Source organism: Notamacropus eugenii, chromosome 3 (assembly GCF_028372415.1).
Source record: "Notamacropus eugenii isolate mMacEug1 chromosome 3, mMacEug1.pri_v2, whole genome shotgun sequence".
Lineage (NCBI taxonomy): Eukaryota > Metazoa > Chordata > Mammalia > Diprotodontia > Macropodidae > Notamacropus > Notamacropus eugenii.
In genome coordinates this window covers 282,539,403-282,566,652 of record NC_092874.1, presented here as the reverse complement: position 1 = coordinate 282,566,652, position 27,250 = coordinate 282,539,403, and the positions used below count along the sequence as shown (strand labels likewise).

Below are 27,250 nucleotides of genomic sequence, written 5' to 3'. Positions count from 1 at the left end.
AGTGTTAGCTAAAATTTAGCTAAAATCCTTCCAGTATATGGCTTGGACCCTGGAGGCAAGCAGAATACATCGGATTCTTCTTCCTAATAAGAGTAATTCAAATATTTGAAAATAACTATCACGTTCCCTAAAGTCTTTCCTGGATTAAATGTAAGTGTCTACAAAAATTTCTCATATGACATGAATAGCAATTCCCTCTCTATCCTAATGGTTTTTCTTAGGGTGTTTTCTATTTTGTTAATTCTGGCTATTAGAAATAGTTCTCAAAAAATAGCTTTACTTTCCTTTCTCATCTAGTAGATTCTAGTGGAAATTAATGAACATTTAATGGCTGATGATCTTGGGGTTGTCCAAAGGTCACTATTCTTCAAGTGAGTATTCTTCATACAGTTGTTGTGTTTGTCCCTCATTCTTGAAGAGTACTATGACATCAAGATGATGACATGACTTGCACTTGACTTTGATTTGAGTGACAGGCGGTTGTACAAGGTCACCAATCTCACTTTCTCCTCCAGAGCCATCTGGGTTTAGTGGCCAGATATTCATCAGGATAACTGGAGATGGTCCATGATGCAATGGGAGACACTACCTAATGTGTGGAGAAGTAGCCTCAGAGTTAAGAAGATAGGTTCTTGTCCCATTTCTGAAGTCTCTGAAGTATTCAGGCTTGAATCTTGGTCAAGTCACCCAGGCAACACTTTAAGACAGGAAGTTGTAGAACAATTGCCAGTATTCATAGAAGGAGTTTCCTGCCTAGAAGTTTCCTCTCTGTACCAAAGAGGTCATAGAATAGGTCCACAATAAAAACATAGGTAGATAGAAAGTAAAGGACATATAGCTGAAACTATACTGAGCTTAAGAGAAACCCTAAAAGGTTTTTTCTTCTTTTTTTGGTTGGGGAGTACAATGAGGAGAGAAGGGACAACTCAGTTCTATGATATTTTCTTCCAATTAGCAAAGTGTGTGAAAGCAAAATTAATTTGACTGCTTAATTATAACTTTGCTGTATCATATATTATCAAATAATAAGAGCATGCATTTTGGAATGAGAAGTCTGAAACCTGGCTCTGCTACTTCCTATTATGTGTCAATTTGGGCCAATCTCTTCATCTCTTTCAGCATCAGTTTCATTCTTTTTAAAATGGAGGAGTTGGATCAGATAATCTATCATCTGTACTCCAGCTCTAAATTCTATGAAATGGCAATGTTTGGCAATTGATTGGATATGTGTAGTAAGGGAGGGTAGAGAATTGAAGATAACATCAATCTTAGGACGTTGTGACACTGAAGGATGGTGGGTCCTTTGATAAAAGAGGGAAGTTAGAAGAGAGGAGGGTTTTAGAGAAAAGGATGATGAGTGTTTTGGATGTGTATGTGGGACATCCAGCTTGGGAATGTCTGGTAGGTAAGTGGTGACATGGTATTGGAGCTCAGGAGACTAGAACCAAATACATATATACATATTGCCATACATGCATGCATACATATATATGTATATGTTATGCATGATATATAAACCTACATATATACACCTACTTATCTTTCTATCTATATGTATATTTGTGAGTTATCCTCAGTATGTGCATAGGTTTGATGCTCAAACCCAAGAGAGCAGATGAAGTTGTCAGGAGAGAAAATATAGAAAGAAAAAGAGACTGGGATAGGATTTTGGAAAATGCCCACAGCTCACAAAGCATGATATATATGCACGAACCAGCAAAAGAGAATGAGAAAGGAGTCAGATACGTAAGAGGAGAACCAGGAAATAGCAGTTTCATGAAAACCTAGAGAGAAGGAAGTAGTGAGAAGAGGATGGTTAAGTGTCAAATGCAGGTGATATATCAAGAATTATTAGGACTGACTAACCTACCAGTGTAGGATGGCACCTTCTCTGCAACTGATTGCTTTAGATCAGAGATTGTTAGCCTGCAGTATGTGGATTTAAAAAGTGATAACATTTTTTTTGAAAACTATTTCAATAGAGTTAGTTATCTTTACAGTCCTTTGTATTTTACGCACTTAAAGTCTAGTATATTTCCAAAGGGTCTTAAGCCCAGACCTTTGTGACTTTAAGGCTAGCTTTCATCACTAATTGGAATGTAAGTTAAATGCTAATGATCTGATTTGTAATCTTTAAAACTCTTCCCATGTATTGGGAATCTCAACATCATCTTCCTTGTTCAGATGGTGTCTCAGTTGTCCTGCCATCAGTTTTGGAAGAAATCACCCAGCTGTTCACCTCTTTGAGTGTTATACATATCAAATAGTGCTGAATTTTTTATCATGGATCTGCTTTTCTTCTATTTCAGGAGTCCTATCCAAAGAAGAGAAATTATACGCTGGAAATGGTGCCATCTGCTTCCCTCGATCCATTTTCTGCTGAAAATGAAAATGGCCTCAGTGATCTCACAGACACAGCAGTCACAAAGAAGCCTTGCTCCTTAGAAATAGCAAGGACACCTTCTTCGAGGACAGGTAATGGGATGCTTCGGAATTATCCTACACCCACATACAGAAGGATGAACTGAGACCTTTCAGTCTGGGTGTTGTTTGTCCTTCATTCTTGAAGAGGACCATGACATCAGGAAGGTGATGTCATGAGTTGCAACTGAATTGGATTTAAGTGAGGGAGGGCTATGCAAAGTCACCAGGCTCACTTTTCATATGGAGCCATCTGGGTCCAGTGGCTAGATATATATCAGGATGACAGAAGAAAGACCCAGTTATGGTGGGAGACTTGGGTTTTTTTAAGCCAAGGTCTTTCTCAAGTCTCAATTTGACTGAGGCAATATCCCTTCAGTGATTAAGGCTAGGTAAGAAATGAAGCAAAGAATGGCCTCTTTTATCTGGTCAAAAAAAGTCAATCTGGGAGAGGAAGACCCTCAGGGTTTCTGGTCAAAAGAGAAACTATTACTCTGAGTCATCGGAATCTAAAAAATGACCAGATGAAGCTTGGAATGGGACCTCTTGTTGGCCAATCAGTAAGAGCCAGAGTGATTTGGGTTTAAGGCATGGTCCTTTAAAAAAAATCCAACCTGTAAACCCCAAGACATCTCAGGAGATTTCAGTGATAAAAATGTATATTTCCTTGAGCAGAGCACCTACAGGTAAGGATAGATTTCCCTATGTGGACAGAGGGAGAGGAGGGAAGGAAGGAAGGAAGGAAGAAAGAAAAGAAGGAAAGAAAGAAGGAAGGAAGGAAGAAGGAGCTGCATACCCAACTGGAACTGACTAATTGGGTCCCAGTGGGGCAGTTACTACTAATCACAGATTGTTATTTGTCCTTGTTCTTGAAAAGGACCATGACATCAGGATAGTGATGTCATGGCTTGCAAGTGAATTGGATTTAAGTGAATCATCTAGGTCCAGTGGCAAGTTATAGATCAGGATGAGTGGAGGTGGCTCCCTCAGTACTGGCAATGTGGAGAGGAAACCATCAATATAGATGAAATAGCATGACAATGATTATAAAAAAACTGGCAACAAAAGTTGAAGTCAGTTCATGTCAACTTGTGTGTGCTGACTGCTGGCTTTACTTCAGGAGAAGGGCTCTGAGCTTTATTTGACCCACTAGTCCAAATGCTACATAAGAGTGCCTTGCAAAGAAAAAGACCTTGAAGTCAGGAGATACAGGAGTGAATCTTGGCTCTTATGAGTGAACTTCCTCCAAGACTCAACTAGCTTATCTGCAAAATGGGGCCAGTACTGCTATCAATGACTAACTTTCAAGGATATAGTGAGGAATGAACTTTATGGAATTTGAAGTGTTAAGCACATAAGCTTTTCGTATTGTTGTCACGATTACTTATGCCCATTTTACATGTCTTCTTAGAGTCTCTTTGGCGTTTAGGGTATCCTGTATAATTTTATAACACTTATTTTCAGTTGGTTTGGGGTTATTATCATCACCATTTACATTGTTCTAGTCATTGTATACATTATCTTCTTAGCTCTGCTTATATCATTTTGCACCAGTTCATGTGTTTGGTAGCGCTTCTGTGTTTGTCACATTTAGTTTTTTCTTATAGCACAGCCATAGCCTATCACATTCATATGCCACAACAAAATAAAATTCTTTAAAATGAACAAATATTAACTTATTATTAATTACTCACATCATAAGAAAATAATATTATAATTTTGAACAGGACAAAAAAATAACAAACATCAAGATAGAATTTGCTTGTCAATATTCTCTTAATCTAACTGGTTCTACCTCTGATTATAAATGCAATTGTTCACCATGAAGATTTTCTCAAAATGAAGATCCATATCACATTAGATGTACAGCTGTACACGTTTCCTTTTATCTCTAGCATTTGGCACAGAACTGTACACGTAGTAGACACTAATAAATGTGTTAAATTAAATTAAGATAAATGAGGTAACTGAGGTTTGAAAAAGTGAATGAATTTGTTTAAGACCACAGAATCAGTAAGAGATGCTAAATTCTGGGGATTCAAAGAAAGGCTTAAAGCAATCAAACTCATAATCTAATGGGAGAAGATAATACATGAAAAGAAGCTGGAAAGGAAGGAAACCAGTGTGGGGGTCATGATGAAGTCCCGCAACTGGGGTAAGAAAGGATTTGTAGAGTGTGAATTTCAAAGTTGATTTCATCTTGCAGGATGATGACTTTCTGGAGATCAGGAAATCCAGGGGGTCAGCCAAGTGGGAAATGACGACATGAGCTCCTTGGGTGTTCTCCTTAAATGATGGAGGATTAGAGAGCAGTTCTCCAGTATCTAACCAATACACTCTCGAATCATTTGGAGAGGAAGGGCTCAGAGGTAGAGGGTGCTGAAGAGAGAGGAATTATAGCATGGATGTCATCTTGCAGAATGATGAGTTTCTGTTGGGGTAGGGGGAATGATCCCAGAATCAGAAGGAATTTCAGAGGTCTACCTGTGTATCTAATGGCAACCTGAGCAGGAATCCACTCTGTGTTAGACCTAACAAATAGTAATTTAGCCTTTATTTTGTCCTACAGTTAGTTAGGAGCAAGGTCAGGACTAGAAGCCAGGTTTCTTGACTTTCAGTCTAGAATTATGCCTATATTATATTATTATATAGTATAATTGGTATAACTATTATACCAGACGTAGATTTGGTCATCTGACAGTGATGATTTGTTGTTCAGTTCTATAAGAAGTGTCTGACTCTTTGTGACACCATTTGGGGTGTTTTTTTTTGGCAAAGATGCTGGACATCTAGCTAGTCTCTAATGCACATTTGAACTCAGGTCTTCCTAACTCCAGGCCCAGCCTTCTATCTACTGCACTACCTAGATACAAATAACCCCTAGTAGTTTGTATTCTTATATTATATTATCATTTTCAACTAAGTGGCATAATGCATAGAGTGCTTGGCCTAGAGTCAGGAAGACACCTCCCTGAGTTTCAGTGCAACCTTAGATGTTTATTAGCTGAGTGACCCTGGACAAATCACTTAACCCTGTTTACTTCAGTTTCTTCTTCTGTAAAATGAACTAGAAAAGGAAATGGTAAACCACTCCAATATCTTTGCCCAGAAAATCCCAAAAGGGGTCGTAAGGAGTCAGATGCAACTGAAAATAACTAAAAATTACCACCATACACACATATGTATATGTGTATATATATATATATGTAAGTATGTATATATATGTATATATAATGTGGACCCATATATATATGTGTGTGTATATACATACATATATATACACACATATACATATATATTTCCTTCTGTTCTACACCAAATACTTTGTATTAGTCTGAAAAAATTTCAGTAAGATTGTAAGTCCTTTTAGCCCTCCTACAGTACAATTAAGTATGATTAACTGCTTTCTTACTGCAATCCCCTTATGTATTTTAAAAGTCAACAATTATATAATAATGTATTTTATTTCCATTTTCCCTAACAAGTTCAGTTCCAAATTAAAGCAATTTTAGTTTATGTTTAGAACAAAATATACTGAGACATTGATAGTGAAGTGTGTGTGTGTGTATGTGTGTGTGTTTGTGTGTGTGTGTTGCTCTTCCAGGTACCATTCACAAAATTTGTGATAGAAGTAATCTTTTCTTCTCTGTGTTATTAACTAGACTAAAATAACTTAAAATAGCTTGGGTTCAATGGAACTTCAAAGTTTGCAAAACATTTTCTGCATGGCAGTTCAGTGAGGGAGTTAGCTAGTTCAAATATCCTTATCTCGGTTTTATAGATCTGGAAATGCAGGCACAGAAGTTAAATGATTGACTTATAAAAAATAGTGTCAGGGGCTAAATATGACAAAAAGTTGAAACTAGCAAAGGACAATACAAAGTATGGCTTTTTTTCTTTTTTATAATTTATTTATTTGTTTTTAGTCTTCAACATTCGCTTCCATAAGTTTTACATTTTCTCCCCTCCCTTTCCCCTCCCTCCTTGAGATGGCATGCAATCTTATATGGGTTCTATACATACATTCTTATTAAACAAATTTTCACATTAGTCATGTTACATAGAAGAATTAAAATGAATGGGAGAAACCACGAGAGAAAATAAAACAAAACATAACAAAAGATAAAATAGTTTGCTTCATTTTGGTTTCTGACTCTATAATCCTTTCTCTGGATGTGGATGGCATTTTGTAACATGAGTCAAAAGGACAATTTTTTAAAAATTGTATTAGAGAAAAGGGAATGACCAAGAAGGTGCTAGTTATGACTAAAATGATGATAGTGAACTACACAAAGAAAGCATAGCTTTTCCACTTTTGCCTTTGTTTTTGCTCTAAATGAGAATTATTTTTAGCTTAGAAAGAATATAACCAAAAAAAAAAAAGGCAAATTCCCAAAGATAAGAAGGAAGACTCTTCCAAGAAAGGAACATTTCTCCAAGGAAGCTAAGCTGTCCGTTATGAGTTCAAAGGAGCAATGCTCTCAAAATCTTTTATCCTCTTTCTGTCCAAATAAGAAACCTTTATGATATTGAAATTCTTAAGAAGTGTATACAGTTCTCTAAACTTATTTATTTTTTAAATTGATAATTATATTTCAATAGAATTGATTTCCTTTTTAATCCCATGTATTTGAAACTATTATTCTAAAAAGAGGTCTAAAGGTTTCACCAGACTACTAAATTGGGTCCATCACACACACACACACACACACACACACACACACAAACCTACAAATCCTAGGGGTCTAGTAAAGAATTGGAAGCAGGACTTTAATATACACAGTGATGATAGCAGCATTCTTGAAAATAACCAGTTGCAAAGGGACCCATGGTGAAATTCACACTTTTTCTCTTGGTAGAAAGGTTGCAGACTACAGATGTAGAATACATCATTTTCTTTCATTCATGGTTGATGAATAGTTTTGTTAGAGTGAAGAAGCTCTGAGTTTGATTCCTACCTTTGACTCTTACTGTCTGCTCATCTCTAGGCAAGTCACTTAGTCTCTTACTGCTCTAGATAACCTTCTAAGACTAGAAGGTACATTGGAGAAGGGAATTTCCTTACCAGGAGTTCCTTCTACCAATGAAATTACAGACTCTTTGCCTATACCTGTTCTGTTATCAAGTCTATGGGCATGCCAATGGAATCACTTAATGATTAATGACAGTCACAGAGATGCTATGGGAGACAATCTATAATGGTCCATCAACCTGTCGTACAAATACTTCCATTTACCTTGAATGTGTTTTCTATTTACTTCTGTGTGTACATGTTGTTTCATAGAACATAAGCTCTTTGAATGCAGGAACATATTTCATTTTTGTCATTATAGTTTAAACACTTAATAGTCGCATAGTAGGTGCTTAATAAATGTTTGCAGTTTGATTGAGAAAAAATTTTTTTTTTCAAAAGGCCACCAGATGGTTTATTTAGGGAGATTTAGGAAGGGGGATTTTGAAAGGGTTCAGAGAAAAAAAATATAGGATCTCATCGCCTAAAATTTGGTAGAGGAAGTCAGCTCATGAGGATTGAGATTCTTTTTGGAATGATATTCTGAAGTCACTTAAAAAACTCTACCAAATAAAAGGCAAAGAGAGAGATGTCTCAAGAGACCTCTAGAGATGCATAGAATTTTTTTGTTCAGTGATAGCCAACTCTTTGTGACCCCATGGACCGTTGCACACCAGGTCCTTCTGTCCTCTACTGTTTCTTGAATTCTGTCCAGGTTCATGTTCATTGTTCCCATGGTACTATCTATCCATCTCATTCTCTGAAATTCCCTTTTTCTTTTGCCTTCCATCTTTCCTAGCATCAGAGTCTTTTCCAGTGTGCCCCATAGTCTCATTATATGGTCAAAATATTGAAGTTTCAGCTTCAGCATTTGACCTTCCCGTGAATTAATTTCACTAAGTATTGACTGATTTGATATCCTTGCTCTCTAAGGGACTCTCAAAAGTTTTCTTCAGCACCACAGATCAAAAATGCTGATTCTAAGGCTCTCGGCTTGGCTTTTTAAAACCAGCATATACAGAAAACTGGAGCATAGACAAGAATGGTGAAAAGTATAAAATCATGGCTTAGGCACATGAAAATAGTAGAGGTTGGAAAGGAATGCTAAGAACAACAACAGTTATTCTTTTAGCTATCTGAAGGTAAAGAAGAGGCTCAAAGCAAGATGTTTACGATAATGATCATGGATGAATGGGTGAGGGAAGAAACACTCAATTCTTATTCTGCTTTTATTTTCTCTGCCAAGAGAAAATTCTGCACTGAAATGATATAACAAAAACTGCCTCATCAAGAACAATGTGGAAAATAATTAAGGAGATAATAATAGTGCATCTAGTTGTCACTGAATTCAACTAGATGCAGATGAAATATATCCCAGAAGAGAGAAAAAAACTAGAGTGTATTGAAATGATTCTTAGAGATGTTGAGGAAATACAGAGGAAATACAGAAGTGTGACAAACCTGAGAAGGGCAGCTCTCTTGACTAAGAAAAGAAGAAAGGAAATGAAGACTAAAAACCATAGGTTGGTGAACATGCTTTTGATATCTGACAAAATTCCTGAACTGTATCATTAAAGGGATAGTTGGTAAATATTTAGAAATAGAAATGATCAAAAAGAGGAACCATAGCTTCCTTAAAAACAGGTCATGTCATACTCAACTCATCTCCTTTGCTGGTAGAATTAATAGATCAGAACAATGTGGTTCTTACAATTTACTGAGATTTCAGGCAAGCATTTGATGATGCTGATGCTATTGTAGGGGGGAAGAACTCTGGGTTAGATGATAGTCACTTAGTTGACTTTAGAACTGGACCTAAAGAGTAATCATTACTATCTTGATGTCAGTACAGTGTTCTCGGGACCAGTTTTTCGCTTCACACTCTTCAGTGTGTTACATCACTGACTTGCATAAAGGCATAGACAGGATACCTATTGGACTTGAAAATGCCACAAAGCGAGGGAGCATAACTTGCATGTTTCATGACGGTCAGGATCTAAAATGAAGATATATTTAAAGCTACAAATGACCTCAGAAGACATCTAATTCATCTCCTTCCTCTTACAGATGAGGAAAGTGAGGCCACAAAAGGTTATTACTTGCTCAGGTTCTACAGCTAGTGACTGTCAGAAGTGGAATTTGAACCCAGGTCTTTCTGATTCCAATTTCAGGTCTTTACCATCTTTGTGGGTCTTGAAAACTATACTGTTGGGTCAAATGTAAAAGGAAAAAGCAACTTAATAGGAATACATATAAAAACCCCTACAGATGAAGAAAGTGGATAAAAATAAAAAACTTTGACAACTCTGGTCCAGACCCACAGGCTCTATTTACTTTTATCAGTTTCCTATAGAGACCCTCAGAAGGGCAGAGACCAGTGTCTTTCCTAGGTCTGTTGGTAGCGGTTGCTACCTTTTGGTCTGCCTCATTTTGATAATATCTTCAGATATGTGAAGGGCCATCATGTGGAAAAGAAAATAATTTTATTTTGCACCACTTTAGGTGGCAATGTGAGAAAGGACCAAGGGTTGAGAATCACAGGAAGGTGAAATCTTGGCTTAATCTAACAACTTCCTAATATAAGACTCTTCGAAATTTCCTTTAAAACATCATTAAATAATAAATGGGCTCTCTCATGAGGTGGTAAATTCTCTACTCTTGAAAGAGTTGCAATGGAGGCTGGACACCTGGTTGTAAGAGTGTTAGTGAGGGGTTCCTGCACTGAGTGGAAGATTACATAGCCCTACATTCCCTTCTAACTTTGTCTATCAAAGTAGTTGTATTACTATTTTTTTCAAACATCTTAAAAATATTATCTGATTTTGCCAACAGTTCTCCAAAAATATGGATTCAAAATATAGCTTGGATCTGTAAATTTAACTAAGGAGCATAACTACCAACTTAAAAAAATCACCAAGCATTGTATCCAATTTCTTAAAAAAATGTGTTGGATTTGTAATCAGAGTACTCTGAGGACCTTCATGTAAATTCTTGCTCAGGCACATACTATGTGACCTCAAGGAAGTCACTTAGCCTGCTTGAACCCCCATCTGTAAAGTGAGGGGTTAGGACTTGATGATCTCTAGATAGACTTCTCAGATTCAGATCTGTTTGCCTATAATCTCATTTTGAGAATTTGGATAGCAAAGAAAGTTTTAGATAACATGTCTTCATGAAGAGTCTACTCTAGATAAAAGGTCAGCCAGGCTAAAGGTCCCAGAAAGAGAGAGATATAAAGAAGCCTGCCTTTGCTCCAAAGACTCTTAAATATCTGTTGATCTTGGGAAAAATGATTTACATTAATTTACCTCACATACTTTACATTCTAGCCAAACTGATCTACTAAATGCTCTCTGTGTGACATTCCATCTATGTCTTTCTTTGCATATCATTTCTCCCATGATTGGAATACTTTACTTCCTTACCTCTACCATGTGGAAATCTTTGTTGCCTTAAGGCTCAGGAAAAGTGTCATCCACTACAGGACGCTTTGAAAAAGATTTACCCAATGGTTAGTGTATATCCTAAAAAATACTTTAGATTTATTTTGTACTTAGTAATATATGTATGTTGTTTTCCTTTCCCCATAGTAGAAGTTACGTAAGCTCATTGAGGACAATCTTATTCATGACCTATTTAGGATTTTCCTGGCAAAGATACTGGCATTTGTCATTTCATTTTCTAGCTCATTTTACAGAAGAGCAAACTGAGGCAGACAGAGGTAAGTGACTTGTCCAGGATCACATAGCTAGTAAGTGTCTGATACCAGATTTGAACTCAGGAAGATGAATCTTCCTGATTCTGGGTCCAGTACTCTATCCGCTGCACACCTAGCTGCCCAGCTAGCTGTTTACTTTGCATCATTTCATATATATCTTCCCATGCTTCTTAGTATTTTTCATATTCATCTTTCTTATAGTTCAGTAATATTCCATTAAAATTATACAACACAATTTGTTGAGCTATTCCCCAGCCAACGGATATGTACTCCTCCTCCTCCTCAATATTTTACTATCACAAATTGTGCTGCTATCAAAATTTTGGTGTACATAAATTACCTCTTTGGAGGTTGTATAACTACCAGTGGAATCTCTGGTTCAAAGACTATGGACATTTTATTTTCTCTTAACATAAATCCAAGTTGCTTTCCAGAATGGTAGGACCAATTTATATCTCCACCAAGAATTCCTTAGTGTGCTTTTCTTTCCATAGCCCCTCCAACATTTCTCCTGGCAGCTTCATTAGCTTCCTTCAAGTCTCAACTAAGTCTCACTTTCTGTAAGAAGCCTTCCCTAGTCTGCTTTAATCTTAGCCCCTTAACCTCTGTTGATTACCTCTGGGTCATTCTGTAAAATTATTTGTACATAGTTGCTTACATTTTATCTTCCTCATTACACTGTAAGCATCTCTGGGGCAGAAACTGTCTTTTGTCTTTCTTGTACTTCCAGCACAATCTCTGGCACATAGTAAGTACATAATAAATGCCAAATGATTGATTAATAAAGACATCAGCACCATGGATAGAGATTTATTCCTAAGCCATTATTGTCTGCACTAAATCAAAAGATGAGACTGATAGGGTAATAGGATGATTTTATTAATTTGTGCAATAGTCCTCCAAGAAAACCCTAGCAATAAAACTAAGAAGATAAACATTTGCCTTTGAACTATTTAATTACTATTCCTAATTAATTATTTAATTACTACTCATAATAAATTCTAAATAGAATTAGGTGAGCAGAATGAGTAGATGATGATGAGACTGATAAAAAATTTGAGTGATATATGATTTTGTGTGTGGAGAATTCTCTCTACCACCTCATTCTGCAATGTGTTGATTAGCAGTTAAATTACTAAATAAGTCTTAGCCAGTTGCCTGAACCATAGCAGTAAGGAGCAAAGGTGATGTTTGAACCCAGGCCTTCCTGACTAAGCCCAAGACTCTCTCTGCCATATCATGCATCATGCTTTCTGTTTAAAAATAAGAATAATGAAGAAAAGTGAGAAAAACATAATAATACAGAAATATGATTGTACAGTGATAACCATAAAATAATGTGCCTAGGATTAGATGTTTATTTAGGTGTCTTTCATCTCTCAAATTCCATTGCTCTATGATATTATTTCCAATTTTCAGAATTTATTCAGGTGAATTTTTTCTGCCTAAAGTATTTTCTTTACAAGATTCAAAGTTTTATAATAGCCACCATCCAAGTTTTATTTAAAATCCTGCTGGGATACAGCAGGATTTCTAGGACAATTTGTTTTCAGAAGATAATAGTGGAGTAAGGCTAATTGGTGGGACCCAGTTGGGTCAGGTAATCATGGTAATCAAAATAATTGCAGGTCCCTGGTGGCTGTAGTGACTTCAATCCAATGTCTCCCTACATTGTTAGTTAAAAATTTTCACTTTTCTTAGAATTCAGAAACGTATTCACTAAAACCATTAGTTCCATGCAATATTATGGACAGGTTCACTTGCATAACATATGAGTGTGGTTACAGAACAACTACATTCTCTTAGTCATCATCATCATCATTTCATGCATATTATTTGTGAAAACAAGTTTTACCTACTCACCTTCCATCATGAGTTGAATGACAATAGATGAACAAAGGTCTTAGCTGAGACACTTGTGTTCTGTTGAAGAGAGCCACATACATAGCTTCTCAGAAAAGTCTAAATTTGCCTTGAAGTCTCACTTTCCTTCTGATGCAAATTTAATGAATAATCATGTTGGTGGAGCAGCTGAATAATACATAAGCATGATGGGGGGAAACAATTTCCATTTCCCCCATATGAATAAAGAATGAAACACGTCGAGTGAGCCGAACTCTTTTTATGCTTCCTGACGAGGATTATGTTTTCGTGAGATGAGTGGATGTGAAATGAACAGAGACTTGGTGGTTATTTCAGCAGAAAAAGAGACTAGCTGCTGATATTGACCTTTGCTGAGATTTCGTACTTGAATGAAATCAGAAGAGAGAGATGAGTCTATCTTTAGAATACATGTTGAGTGGACCCATTTTTTGACATTGTATCAAGATTTTTCTTTTCTTTTCCATCACCTTGTTGAGCTGATCAAACTTTTTTCCAAAATAACATTTTTTCTGGTCAGCTACTATTTATCTGATGTTACAATGTGACCACAAGATTATAGATTTAAAGGAAGTATGGATGATAAACTATATTATTCTCAAGGTCCTGATAATGCTGGTTTAACTTTGGAGTGAGCAAGAGTGGGAAAGGACATGGAAGGAACTTCCATTAACAGATGCTTCAAAACATGTTGAAAAGCTAGAATAGTTTGGTTAAGATCAGGATACATGGTCATCAGTGGGTGGAAAATAGAATCCTAGGGAGTTTGCAAATCAGACTCTGAACACTCTGGAGGCTTCTAATCTTTCTAACTTGTTATTCTACCCAAGCATTACTGATTCACCAGTGAGTGTCAGCAAATGATCCCTTAGACTCTACATGGAATTTGCAAATTCAGATGCCATGAAAACTGAGCATTAAATGCCTACTGTAGTTCGTTCTTTAATGTTTCTGCGATTTTTTATTACAATGATTATTTGACCAAAATGAATCCCATCAATTAGTCCTTCCTTGTGGGCACTCCATCTATACAGTTCAGAACACATGCATACCACTTTCCCCTGGACAACCTTTGTTAATGTTCTTACTTCAAAGATCCAACCAATGGAGTCTTCAATCTAATTCATTGATCTGTTTGTTTACTTTGTCTATTTGTATATGTCTTTTCTTCTATTTGTTTATTCATTCATTATTTGTTTCATAATTCATGAGGGCCAATGGGTCACTCAGATGATCCATATATTTGTTACCCCTTACTCTTACACAGTGGTGGCTATGCCTCCTTTTCTCACCACACATTGCTTTGGGAATATCTCTTTAACCATTTCTTAAGCATAAGAAATCATAGGAAGCATACTTTGGTGTACTCATGGCTACCATTTCAGGGGCCTTTTGGTACCCTTGCAACTTTGGTTCTGTATGAGCTGTGATATTCTGAGGTTTTCAATCCTAAATTTTTCCAGGGGAATAGTCGTATTTAAATGATGAGTCTTTGCACTAGAGAGTAACTTGGTATCATTAAAAATATTGCAAGATTTCCCCAAAACAATTCATTCTACTCTCTCTGTCCAATTCTAACCCACAACTCATTGACCATCTGGAGTGACTGTCCTAGGTACTGGTACTGAGCTCCTTATGCAAAGCTTTTGTGTGAAGTTTTTAAAAGAATAACCATTCTGGCTCTTTATGAGCCAAAAAGTAATTACCTGATCTTAGAAAAATAGAATCCTTGCCCATAAGGCCTTCAAAGAAGATATATTAATAGAGGAAAAATGGAGATAATAAGCTCCTTCATCACACTATGATTCATTATCTACCTTTGCTATTATACATAAAAGATAAGGATAATTTACTATTATTTTATTCTATTAATACATCAAAGTATTATGTTAGGCTCTTTTAAAAAAGCAGCATCAGCTCTATTCAATTCATGCACAAATAGGAACTCCATATCTTTCAGGGTTATGGTTATTTACAACTGATCATTTCACATCTTGTTGACAGGCTATTTGACTTTTATCCCTTGAAGTTTTCGTTAATGAGCTCCACTTATTTTTAAATTTTTATTAATGCCTTTGTTGTTTACACAAAAGTCATTGATGTGCACCCATACATAATCCTTCTTTATCATTAAGTGATATTTTAGCAAAACCAGCCAGCACTGTGGTGAATTTTAACGGAGCATGTAACCTTTCTTACCTGTCATCCATCACAAGACTTTGAGATTGGTGTTCATTTCAGTTGAATCTGTTTCTTTGTGATCCCATCTGGGGTTTTCTTGGCAAAGATACTGAAGTGGTTTGTCATTTCCTTCTCCAGCTCATTTTTTGATGAGGAAACTGAGGCAAACAAGGTTAAGTGACTTGCCCAGGGATCACGCAGCTAGTAAGTTTCTGAGGATAGATATTAACTCAAGAAGATGAGTCTTCTTGACTCCAAGCCCAGCACCCTATCTAACCTACATGCCTTGACTTTGAGGAGGAAAGCGTAATTCCCAAGCTGTCCTCTGGACTCAAAAGTGGCTATTGCCTTTAATCTGAATTCACATGCTTTTTAATGTTATTTTTAACTGACATTACTGTTCTTCTAGTTCTTTCTTCACTTTGCAATGATTCATGTATTTCTTCATATGTTTCTCTGAATTCTTTGTGTTTGATGTTTCAAACAGCAAAATAATATTACATTATCTTAATATGCCACAGTTTATCTGTCTCTGAATCTTCTGTCACCTACTTTGCTTTTACAAAACTTTAGAAAAACTCCAAATGCTCGATCAGTCTATGGGGTCCTTCTTTCCGTCCTTGAATTCCTTGTGGTATAAGCCCAGTGATTCATTCTCTGGGTCAAAGGGCATACCCTATACATTAAATTTCTTAGGTATTTTTTCTAGAATGATAGGACCAGTTCACATTTCCATTGGTAATGTAACTTTTGTCCATTTCCCTTTTCTTATTTCCTTTAGGTTCCAACCAAAATTTACCCCTTCTGCAAGAAGCAATTTCTGGTCTCTTTTACTCCTAGTTCTTTCCCTCTGAGATTATCCTCATTTTTCTGGTCTGTGTATTTTTTTTTACTTAGTTTTTTGCATTAAAATTTGAGCTCCTCAAAGGCAGGGACTCTTTTACCTTTCTTTGTATCCTCAGTGACTAACACAGTGCCTTGAACATAGTAGATGCTTAATAGAGACTTCTCAGCTTGACTTTCTTCCCACAACTCCTTAAACATTTTCTATTTCCATCTTTTTGGGGGGAAGCTCTGTGACACAGTGCGTAGAGTACGGGGCCTGGAGTCAGGAAGACTCATCTTTCTGAGACTAGTCTGAGACATAAATTAGTTGTGTGACCTTTGGCAGATCACTTAACCCTGTTTGGCTCAGTTTGCTCATATGTACAATAAGCTGAAGAAGAAATGGCAAATCACTCCAGTATCTTTGCTAAGGAAGCCCCAAATGGGGTCACAAAGAATCAAAAACAATTGAACACCAACATTTCCATCGTTCATCGTCTTTGCCAATTTGATACTCTATTTTGGATGGATCTTTTCCCTAAATATTTGAGGTTATCTTGAATCATATTGTCCCTTTCTCAGGTACTGTCAAATTAATTTGTCCTCTGTAGACATAATGAACTTGAGTCTGAGCTTCTATTGTCTCAGGGCTATTGTAGTTGTGTGCATGTCTAGATGGCCGTGTACCTGAAGAAATGATTTATGGTATCAGGATTAGTCTTGTGTTTTATGACATGCCCTCTTACCCTTGCTGGAAATTTTTATGCCTAGGTTTTCATCACTTACTCTGAGCAATCATTCTGAACTTTAGAACTCTTTAAAGTCTCTTTCAGCTCAAGAGATATAAAACTATGACTCCTCTGGAAAATTTGTGAAGTGAAATTATGACCTAAGGTCTTAATGGATTACTGGTGATGGAATATAAGAATGCTGCAGGAAACAGCCAGATAGCTGGTCACCAGAGACATCAGAATAAGAAGGTGGTTTGAGTCATAGCATTTTCAAGTGACTATGTCCTATTTTTTTACAGATTAAATTATTATTGAATGTCATCTCAAGAAAATAAATTTCAGAAGGTTTTGTTTTCAGGTAAAAAGAAACTGAATTTTGTTTCCAATTTTTTTTTTCAAAAAATAGTTTCCCACTTTTTAAAAAGTTGATTAGTTAAGAAAGTGCCTTTACTTCCCTGTATGTCTGTTCCTCCCACTGCCCCACTCCCATTGCAATTGACTTTTTGTTGCCGAGGAACTGTTTCTTCCATTTATTTTCCATTTACAAAATTATTATTATCATTATTATTAATTTTGAGACTGGATTGGATCTCCCGTCTCCCTCACCTTGGAAGTGCAGTGACTACTCACAGGTTTGATCATACTGATGACTGAGTGCTTTAACCAGCTTTCTTTCTGATCTGGGCCAGTTCATCTTCCCCCAAGCAAACTTGTGGCGTACCAGTCTTGAAGGCTCATTGTATTGGTTCTAGACTTAATGCAGAAACCTAATCAGCTTTAACCCTTCTGCAACTCAGAACCCCCATGCTCAAGAAGTCTCAGCCTCCCTGGTAGCAGGCACCATGTTAATATCCCAGACTTTTTTGCAACTAAGTAGTGCCATGGATACAGTATGGACTCTGAAGTCAAGAAGACCTGAGTTCAAATTTAGCCACAGATATTTACTAGGTGTATGACATTTGTAAAGTCGCTTAACTTCAGTTTCCTCAACTTCAGAATATAGATCTTAATAGTACCTACGTCCCAGGACTATTATGAGATAATATTTGTAAATCATTTAGGATAGCTAGTACTTGTCATATAGTAAGCCTAAATAAATTCATCTTTCCTTCCTTCCTTCCTTCCTTCCTTCCTTCCTTCCTTCCTTCCTTCCTTCCTTCCTTCCTTCCTTCCTTCCTTTTCTCATCTTTCTTTCCTTCTCCCTTCCTTCTTTCCTTCTCTCTTCTTTCCTTCTTTCTCTGTTTTCCTTCCTTCATTCCAACCAGTTATTGAGATATTCCATAAATTATCATATTCATAACCCATGATCTAAAGGAACAAAATTGCTTTTAATGAAACTATAATTTTTAATGGTATAGGGAATTCCCTCTGGAGAAACTCCTTTCACCAATGTAAGTCAGTACCTACTCCATCAGTAAGAGTCTTAGAGAGTTATCTGGTGTATTGTGAAGTTAGGTGACTTGCCGAGGAACACTGAGTGAGGATTAGAGACAAAACTTGAACCCAGATCTTTCTGAGTCTGAGCTTGGTTTTCTGTCCATAGTGCCACATAGCCTCTCAAGGGAACTGTAACAGGAAGGTGATGTCTCTAATTGCAAGGATCGCTCAGTTTGGGGATCACAGGTGACCTGTGCTTACTGACTTAGCTGGCATTTGTAATGGGCAGGGCCAGTACTGGTAGCTTAAAGGACTATCTAATGCCCCTAGATCACTCTACAGTAAATCATTCTGTCCTCACCAATTTGTATTCATAGACGGAAGCTGTTGGTTTTGGTCAATGTCTGAGTGCCCACTATTCATTGCTGATGGGCTTCAGTGTTCATCTGTTACTATCTGTAAGGATGGTGACATTTTAGTGACATTTACCATTATTTCAGACTTTTTTTTCCTTTGGATTTTCCACTTCTGAAATTCTTCTGACTTCAGTTTCCTGTCCTTTGAGTTTTACTGTTTTCTCAGTCCCATTGAAACTGTGAATAACCATCATTGTGACTTTTGGTCCCTCTCTCTTTTTTCTCAGCCTGTCATCCCTTTCATGTTTTACTTGCTTTCCTACCTGTAGTCATCCATTTCAATAATAGGCAGGTCATTGCCAGTTGTGTTCTCTGTGTTTTCCCTGAGACACCTAATTCTTGGTGGCCTCACCATCTAACTTTGGATTCTGAGTCATCAAGCACTAAAGAACTTAAACTCTGATGATTGGGTTTTCTCCCAGCCCTGCAAAGTCACAGTCAGAAAGTTATAGGGTCCTAGACATAGAGGTGGAAAGGATCCCAGAGCCACTCAAGAAGCACTTAGTAAGTGTCTGGTATGTGCCAGACACAAAGTGCTCATGGTAGAGAAAATGTCCCAAGTCAGTCTCTTCTCCCAGGAAGTCCATACTTTAGGGAGACAACTTGCTAAGCATCTATAAGCAAACTCTCTCTCTCTCTCATATACACACAGACATATATTCATGTATGTATACATACATACACACATAGGTATATATGTATATGCATACACACACATATATACATAATGGAAAGAATATATCCATGCTGTTGAAGATACATACATATAGATAGATACATATGCATATATGTATATGTATTATTGGTTTATAGATGCTTTTATCAACCTAGATGCTTACATATACACACATATATACATTTTTGTTGTCCAGTCATTTCAGTCACGGCTCACTTCATGATTGTATCTGGAGTTTTCTTGGCATTGGTTTGTCATTTCCCTTTTCAGCTCATTTTACAGATGAAGAAACTGAGCCACACAGGTTTAAGGGACATGGCCAGGGTCCCCCAGCTAGTAAGTGGAAGTCCGGGTTTGAACTTGAGTCTTCCAAACTCCAGGTCCAGATGTCTACCCATTGCCCCAGCTATCTGTCTCCTGCCAAACTGGCCTAAAAACTGTGAATCTCTCATTTCTGTGCCTTTACACATATTTCCCCTCATGTGTCTAATGTGTTCTTTTACCTTTACCTCTCAGAATCCTGTCATTCTTTCAGGGTCATTCTCCATGCCCTTTCCTACCAAAGCCTTTTCCTCCTTCTCCCAATTATTTGTCACCTTTCCCTCCTCAAATAGCCTTATTTTTATTTCCCTGAGTCTGTGTTCTATACCTACCCCCTTGTCCAGTATGATGCGAACTCCCTGAAGATAGACACTATTGGTTTTTGCTTTTCTATCATTGGAACTCAACAAAAATTCTGACTCTTTGTAGATGTTTGAAAATACCTGGAGGGAGGGAGTGAATGAATCTTTGTGTCTATGCCTGCTCCTTCTAGTGTGAGCATTTGTTGAATTGAATTGAACTGAATATTACTAAGAACTTTGATCCCCTTGTTGGGTCATATAAGATAAAGCTTCTGCAAGTTACTGCTAGAAGGTGTGGATGCGGCTTCTGTGAATTGTCTAGAGATGTGTAGGGATGCCCATCTCCCCACTGGGGAACAGTTGTTTCCCTGGTTGATTTGGAATGGCAGACAGGGCTTGTTTACTGGTAGGACTTCCTGGGACTGTCTCAGCCTGTCTACTTCCTCATTTCTGCATTCTTCTCCTATACCTGGTTGACTTCTGTGGGAGGTGATTCTTATAATCATTCACTCTGCTCTTTCCTTTAATCATTTCCCATGTATACTCTCTCCTGTCCTACTTTTTCCTTTCTTCTTCTGAGTCAAGACTACCCTGTCTCCAAAAAGCATTTCATCCATACTAGATTTTTGCATTCCCTATTATTCATTCCCGTTGATTTTACCTGTTTTTTAAAATACATTCCCTCTTCATCATCCTTAACAAACACCTCATGCCCATTTTCTTCATTTTCTCCCATTTCTTGTTTAAGATCCTGCTTAGTGTGTTTCTCTTCTCTTGTAACCCTTAATGGTTTTCCTACCTTATTTTAGGGCAGATGTCGTTGCCCTTTTGGACTCCTTTGCCTTTCATTCTCTACTCCAGAAGCTGGTCTAGCTGTGCCTGCTTCTCTGTCTTTCTGATATATTCTTGGGAAGTATATGGATATATGACCTTATTCTGCCCCCAAATTACTTAGAATCCACACCTAATAGAAGACACTGCTAGGAAAAAGGGTGCGATTGTACCATGCCCATGTGATGTCTTGATTAGTTTGGCTTAATTCAAAGCAATTAAATAATTTCTCTCTGTTTTTCTCTTTTCTTTGTTGTTACAAGAGAGGGCTTGCTGGATATGGGAGGGGAGATAGATAAATTCAGAAATGAAGATGTAATGTGTAAAAATGAGCGATTGTTCTTGGTAACCTCATAGGCTCCAAAGGTTTTAATGATCATCTCCATGCATGTTTCCAGTTCTCTACATCCAGCCCAGGTCCCTCACAAGTCCCATATCACCACTTTCCACTTGCTCATTTCAAAGTGAATCTTAAAACTCAGTGTACCTAAAATGAAGTCAGTTTTCTCCACCTAAACACTCCTTTCTTCCAGACTTGACAGATGAGAACAATTGAGACCCAGAGAAGTGAATCAGTCAACTTGCTTAAGTACATTTATTGTTAGAGTCAGAGATTTAGAAGAGGAAGGGACTTGAAAGGCCCTCTAATCCAACCCCTTCATTTTACATTTAAAGAAACTGAGGTCTAGAGAGGGGTGAAGTGGCTCTTGAAAGACCAAATAGGAGGTATATAGTAAAGCCTCCATCTGAATCCTGGTCCTCTAACTTTATACCTAAAATTCTTTCTATTGTATTCTACAGAACTCAGTTTTTCTGACTCCTAATCTGGCTCTATTTTACTATATATAAGCTAATTTAGAAGAACATATAAAATAGTAATTAGCCTTGAAATGTGATCCAGAGGTCAGGAGGTATATAGTTAAACCTGAAGCAACCACAATACACATAGAAACATCTTCTACTCCTCACCTTCCCCCCTTTATAAATCACTTGCAGGGAACATCCCTAGGACCTTCTGAATTTTGGAGGAAACAAAAGAGAAAGAAAGAAAAATCATGATGGTAGTCATCTGTGGGAAAAGATATCCACCATAAAGAATTCATAAATGGCAAGAGGTCAGATCAGCATATAATCATGAATTATCTTTTCAGTACTGGTCCTCTTTGAATTACTGGTGGCAGTAGGGCATTGGAAAAATATGCAAAACAATACTTGGTCACCTTAGCAATGACTCATATAATATATACAGATAAAGTCAATAATTTCATTATCTCTTGTTGGTGTTCTGTTTTCTGAATCTATGCACAGACTCAAACTGAAAAGAAAATTGAAAAACTAACCAAGAACCTTGATGTAGAGTTCAAAATCCAGTTTTGCTACATTACTATCTGAGTGATCCTGGGCAATCACTTACTTTTTTGGTACCTCAGTTTACTACTCTGTAAAATGAAGAAGTTGGACCAATGAGTGTCCAAGCCTCTTTTCAGCTCTAAATTCATGATCCTTTAAAATGCTTATACAGATTGAGAAAGCAGGGTATGGTGGAAAGTATGCTCAATTTGGAGGCAGAGGACCTTGGTTTGAACCTGGGCTCAGTCACTGGTTGACTTTGGTGGTCTTTGGTAAGTCACTCACCATCTATGAATTTCATCTTATTGGTATACACAAGAAGGGGTGATAGACTAGATTGTCTCTGAGGTCCCTTCCACCTCTAAATATGTGATCTTATCATCCTACAAAAGGAACAGATATGAAACCTTACACCCATTAGATCATTCAGAAAGCCTTTCAACTGGACTCCTTCCTGGAGAAGCTTCTCTTTCCAACTCACTGAACACATCATACCCCATGTGAATCTTCTTTTATTCCATGACTGTTGTCATGAAGTGGAGTGATGGAGTACCTGGAGTACTGCTGGATTTAGGTGTCCAGAAAACTTGATTTCATGTCTTAGATCCTTGCTTAGCTTCATGACTTCAGGCAAGGCACTCAGTCTCAGTGTGTGCCTCAGTCAATTTCCTATAATTTATCTCAGGCAGAGTGGTACCATAGAAAGAACACTGGGCTCAAAGTCACAAGATGATAATTCAAATACTAGTTCCTCTGCTTACTATCTGTGTGACCTTGGGCAAGTAAGTCCACCACTTCTCTGGAACTCAGTTTCCTCATCTGTAAAATGGTCTGGTTGGCCTAGATGACTTTTAATGTCCCTTCTACCTCTAAGTGTATGATCTCATGCATAATGGATGTGGAGTTTCCGAACTACGAGTTCAATTTAATGATAGAGTCATTGGTTTTTCCTTTCTTTTATCAAACTGCTCAGATGTCTTGATTGTATTCCATTGCATTCACATTAAACCACAAATGATTGTCACTTCTTTCCAACTAAACTTCCACACATAAGTCTTCATAATGCCCCTGGAATGTATTGGCTTTTCTTCCCACTTTTGCTTATGATTCCTTTCCCATCTGGAATGACTCCTAGCTTCTACCTCTCCGAATTCTACATATCCTTCAAGGCACAGCTCAAATGCCTTTCCCTCTGGTAACCTGTTCTAGTGCTTAGAGATCTTTCCCTGTTCCAAACTTGCATAGCAGTTAACCCCTGCTCCATCCATTGGTGTGGTATGCTGCATTTACTACTATTTAGCTAGAAGTATAGTCAATAGAATGTTCCATTTGAAGTCAAGAAGATTTGAGTCCAAATCCTGCCTTAGATATTTATTAGCTATGTGATTCTGGACAAGCAACTTAATCTCTTTGCTCCAGTATCCTTGTGTAAAATGGGGATAATAATAGCAACTGCCTCAGAGGGCTGTGGGTGAAGATCAAATGAGATAATGTGTGTAAAGTGCTTTGCAAAGCTATAAGTTCCTTACAAATGCAAGTTATAATTTTTAGCAATACAGTGGGTCTATGATACTTCTGAAGGACTTATGATGAAAAATGCTATCCATCCCCAGAGAAAGTATTGATGGAGCCTGAATGCAGATTGAACTATACTTTTTAAATTTTTTCTTGAGGTTATTTTGTGTGTATTTTCTTTCACAATGTGACTAACATGGCAATATGTTTTGCAAAAAAAGCAAGCTATTATAACTGTTTTGAATGTATGCCTTGTAATTCCAATAATGTGAGATTTTCATTTTTTTCCTTAGTTGGGTTTATGGAAATTCATCCCAATGCTCTCAGAAGCTATAACCTAGCTATAACCAGTATTTCTCTTTACAAAATAGCAGATTTTAGTCCAAGTACAGGCTGTGGATGAAGAGTAGAATGAAGTAAGATGCCCCTTCTTGCCCCTTTAGAGTTGCAAGTTATCACTGACTTCAGACATTTGACAGGCTGTCATAGAGAAGAGGGATTAGCCTTATTCTGTTCAGTCCCAGAGGGCACAACTAGGATGAAGGGAAGAAAGTCACAGAGAAATGTATTTCAGCTTGATATATGGAAGAAATTGCTAAGGATGAGAACTGGCCAAAAGTGGAATTGAATGGCTTGGGAGGTAATAAGTTTTGGGTCACTGAAGGTATTCAAGCAGAGCCTGGTTGACTGTCACAGACTTTGGAAAAGGGAATCACATATCGTTCAAGAGGATGGATTATGTAGGTTCAAAATTCTTTGAATGTACAAATTTGATCATCATTGCACCAAATATTATCACTGGCTCAACCAGCTAGATATTTTTATTTATTTAAAGTTTTATCAATTCACTTTTGTTTTTCCATCACAATCATTTCCACATATACACCTTATCATTTACAGCCACTTCCAGTCTATTGAGCCTTTCCCTTTAACAAAGACAGATAGTTTAGCAAAGGCAATCAGTATGGCAAACGTGTAATGATAAGTACAGCCTCCTGCAGCTCTCTGCTCCTGCCTCTCCAACTAAAAGGAAGGAGGTGAGGGGGCAGAGTGAAGATGATGGAGTAGAAAGATGCATATACTCTAGCTCTTCCCCCACAGCCCATAAAATACCTGTAACGAAAGACTCTCAACAAATTCTAAAGCAGCGGAAGCCACAGAACGATGGAGTGAAGGAGATTTCTGTGACCTGGAAGGCTGACGGGAAAGGTCTGTCACACCAGATGCAGAGCCCTGCCTTGGCCACGTGGTGCCAGGAGGAACAGGGCTGGAATCCCTGGAAGCAGCAGAAGTTCCCAAATCCCCCAATCCACAAATGCTAGAGTCAGTTTCAAAGGTCTATGAGAGGGCTTTTTCACCTCTGTGACAAGGAAGCAGAGTCCTCCCCTAATCCCAGCTCCAGGCAGCCACCAGTGTCCATTGTTCCATTGTTGGAGTGCTCAGCATAAAGCCCCTGGGAGAATTGAGCAGCTGATCTGACTTTCAGCCCTGAGTGGTGGCCCCACCCCCACCTAAAACTCCTGAGGGAATTGAGCATCTGATCTGAACCTCAGCCCTGAGTGATGGCCCTGCCCCTGCCTAAAGCCCCTGGGAGAACAGAGCAGCTGATCTGAATCTCAGCCACAAGCCTGGCCAGGGAGTAAACTCCTCTTCCTTGATTGTGCCACCTTGGAGGAACTGAGAACTGATAGGTCCCCAGAGTATAGCCTACTCTTGACAAAGGACCCAAACGTCAAGTAACTGGTTGGAAAAATACCCCAAAAGGGGGAAAACAATAAGACTATAGAAGGTTACTTTCTTAGTGAACAGGTATTTTCTTCCATCCTTTTGGATGAGGAAGAACATTGCATACTGTTAGAGGAAGTCAAGGCTTCTGCATCTAGTACCTCCAAAATAAATATGAGATGGGCACAAGCCATGGAAGAGCTCTAAAAGCTGGTCAACACCTTGCTAAAAGAGACTCAAAAAATGCTGAAGAAAATAACACTTTTAAAAATAGGCTAACTCAGTTGGAAAAAGAGGTCCAAAAAGTCAATGAGGAGAAGAATGCTTTAAAAAGCAGAATTAGCCAAATGGAAAAGAAGTTTCAAAAGCTCGCTGAAGAAAATAGTTCTTTAAAAAATTAGAATGGAACAGATGAAAGCTAATGACTTTATGAGAAACCAAGAAATCACAAAACAAAACCAAAAGAATGAAAAAATGGAAGATAATGTGAAATATCTCATTGGAAAAACAACTGACCTGGAAAATAGATCCAGGAGAGACAATTTAAAAATTATGCAACTACCTGAAAGCCATGATCAAAAAATGAGCCTAGACATCATCTTTCATGAAATTATCAAGGAAAACTGCCCTGAGATTCTAGAACCAGAGGGCAAAATAAATATTGAAAGAATCCACAGATCACCTCCTGAAAGACATCCAAAAAGAGAAACTCCTAGGAATATGGTGGCCAAATTCCAGAGTTCCCAGGTCAAGGAGAAAATATTGCAAGCAGCTAGAAAGAAACAATTCAAGTATTGTGGAAATACAATCAGGGTAACACAAGATCTAGCATTTTCTACACTAAGGGAGCAAAGGACATGGAATATGATAATCTAGAAGTAAAAGTAACTAGGATTAAAACCAAGAATCACCTACCCAGGAAAACTGAGTATATTACTTCAGGTGGAGAAAATGGTCATTCAATGAAATAAAGGATTTTCAAGCATTCTTGTGGAAAAGACCAGAGCTGAAAAGAAAATTTGACTTTCATACAAAAGAATGAAGAGAAACATGAAAAAGTAAACAGGAAAGAAAAATCACAAGGGGCTTACTAAAGTTAAACTCTTTACATTCCTATATGAAAAGATTATATTGGTAACCCTTGAAACTTTCCTCAATATCTGAGTAGTTAGAGGGATTATAAACACACACACACACACACACATAGAGAGAGAGAGTGGAAGAGAGAGACAGAGAGACAGAGCACAGGGTGAGTTGGAAGGAGAAAGAGAGAAATGGAGTGGGCCAAATTATCTCTCATAGAAGAGGCAAGAAAAAGCTTTTCCAATAGAGGGGGAAAGAGGGGAGGAGAGAGGGAAAAAAATGAAGCTTACTCTCATCACATTTGGCTCAAGGAAGGAATAACATGCACATTCAATTTGGTATGAAAATCTATCTTACACTACAGGAAAGTAGAGGAGATGGGGCTAAGCTGGATGTGGGTGATGATGGAAAGGAGGGCAAATAGGAGGAGGGAGAAATTAGAAGTAAACACACTTAGGAAGGGACAAGGTCAAAAGAGAGAATAGAAGAAATGAGGGGGCAGAATAGGATAGAGGGAAATGTAGTGAGTCTTACAGAATATAACTATTATGGAAGTCATTTGCAAAACTACACATATAGAGCCTATGTTGAATTGCTTGCCTTCTCAGTGTGGATGGGTAGGGAAGAAGTAAGGAAGAGAAGTTGGAGCTTAAGGTTTTAGGAACAACGTTGACAATTGTTTTTTGCATATAACTGGGAAATAAGAAATACAGGTAATGGGGTATAGAAATGAATCTTCCCCTACAGGACAAGAGAGAAGATGGGGATAAGGGAAGCGAGGGGTGTTAGTAGGGAGAGCACATTGGTGGAAGGGGCAATCAGAATGCAAGGCATTTTGGGGTGGAGGGAGGGGAGAGATGGAGAGAAAATTTGGAGCTTAAAATTT

At 37.7% G+C, this 27,250-nt stretch overlaps 1 protein-coding gene across 1 annotated transcript in view; it reads left to right on the top strand.

Annotated features, from left to right (window-relative positions):
- Positions 1–27,250, top strand: part of ANKS1B (ankyrin repeat and sterile alpha motif domain containing 1B) — a 1,189,006-nt gene that overhangs the window by 224,209 nt on the left and 937,547 nt on the right. The window contains exon 5 of the mRNA XM_072655669.1: positions 2,310–2,475. Within this exon, the coding sequence (XP_072511770.1) occupies positions 2,310–2,475 (166 nt within the window). The remainder of the gene's footprint in view (positions 1–2,309; positions 2,476–27,250) is intronic.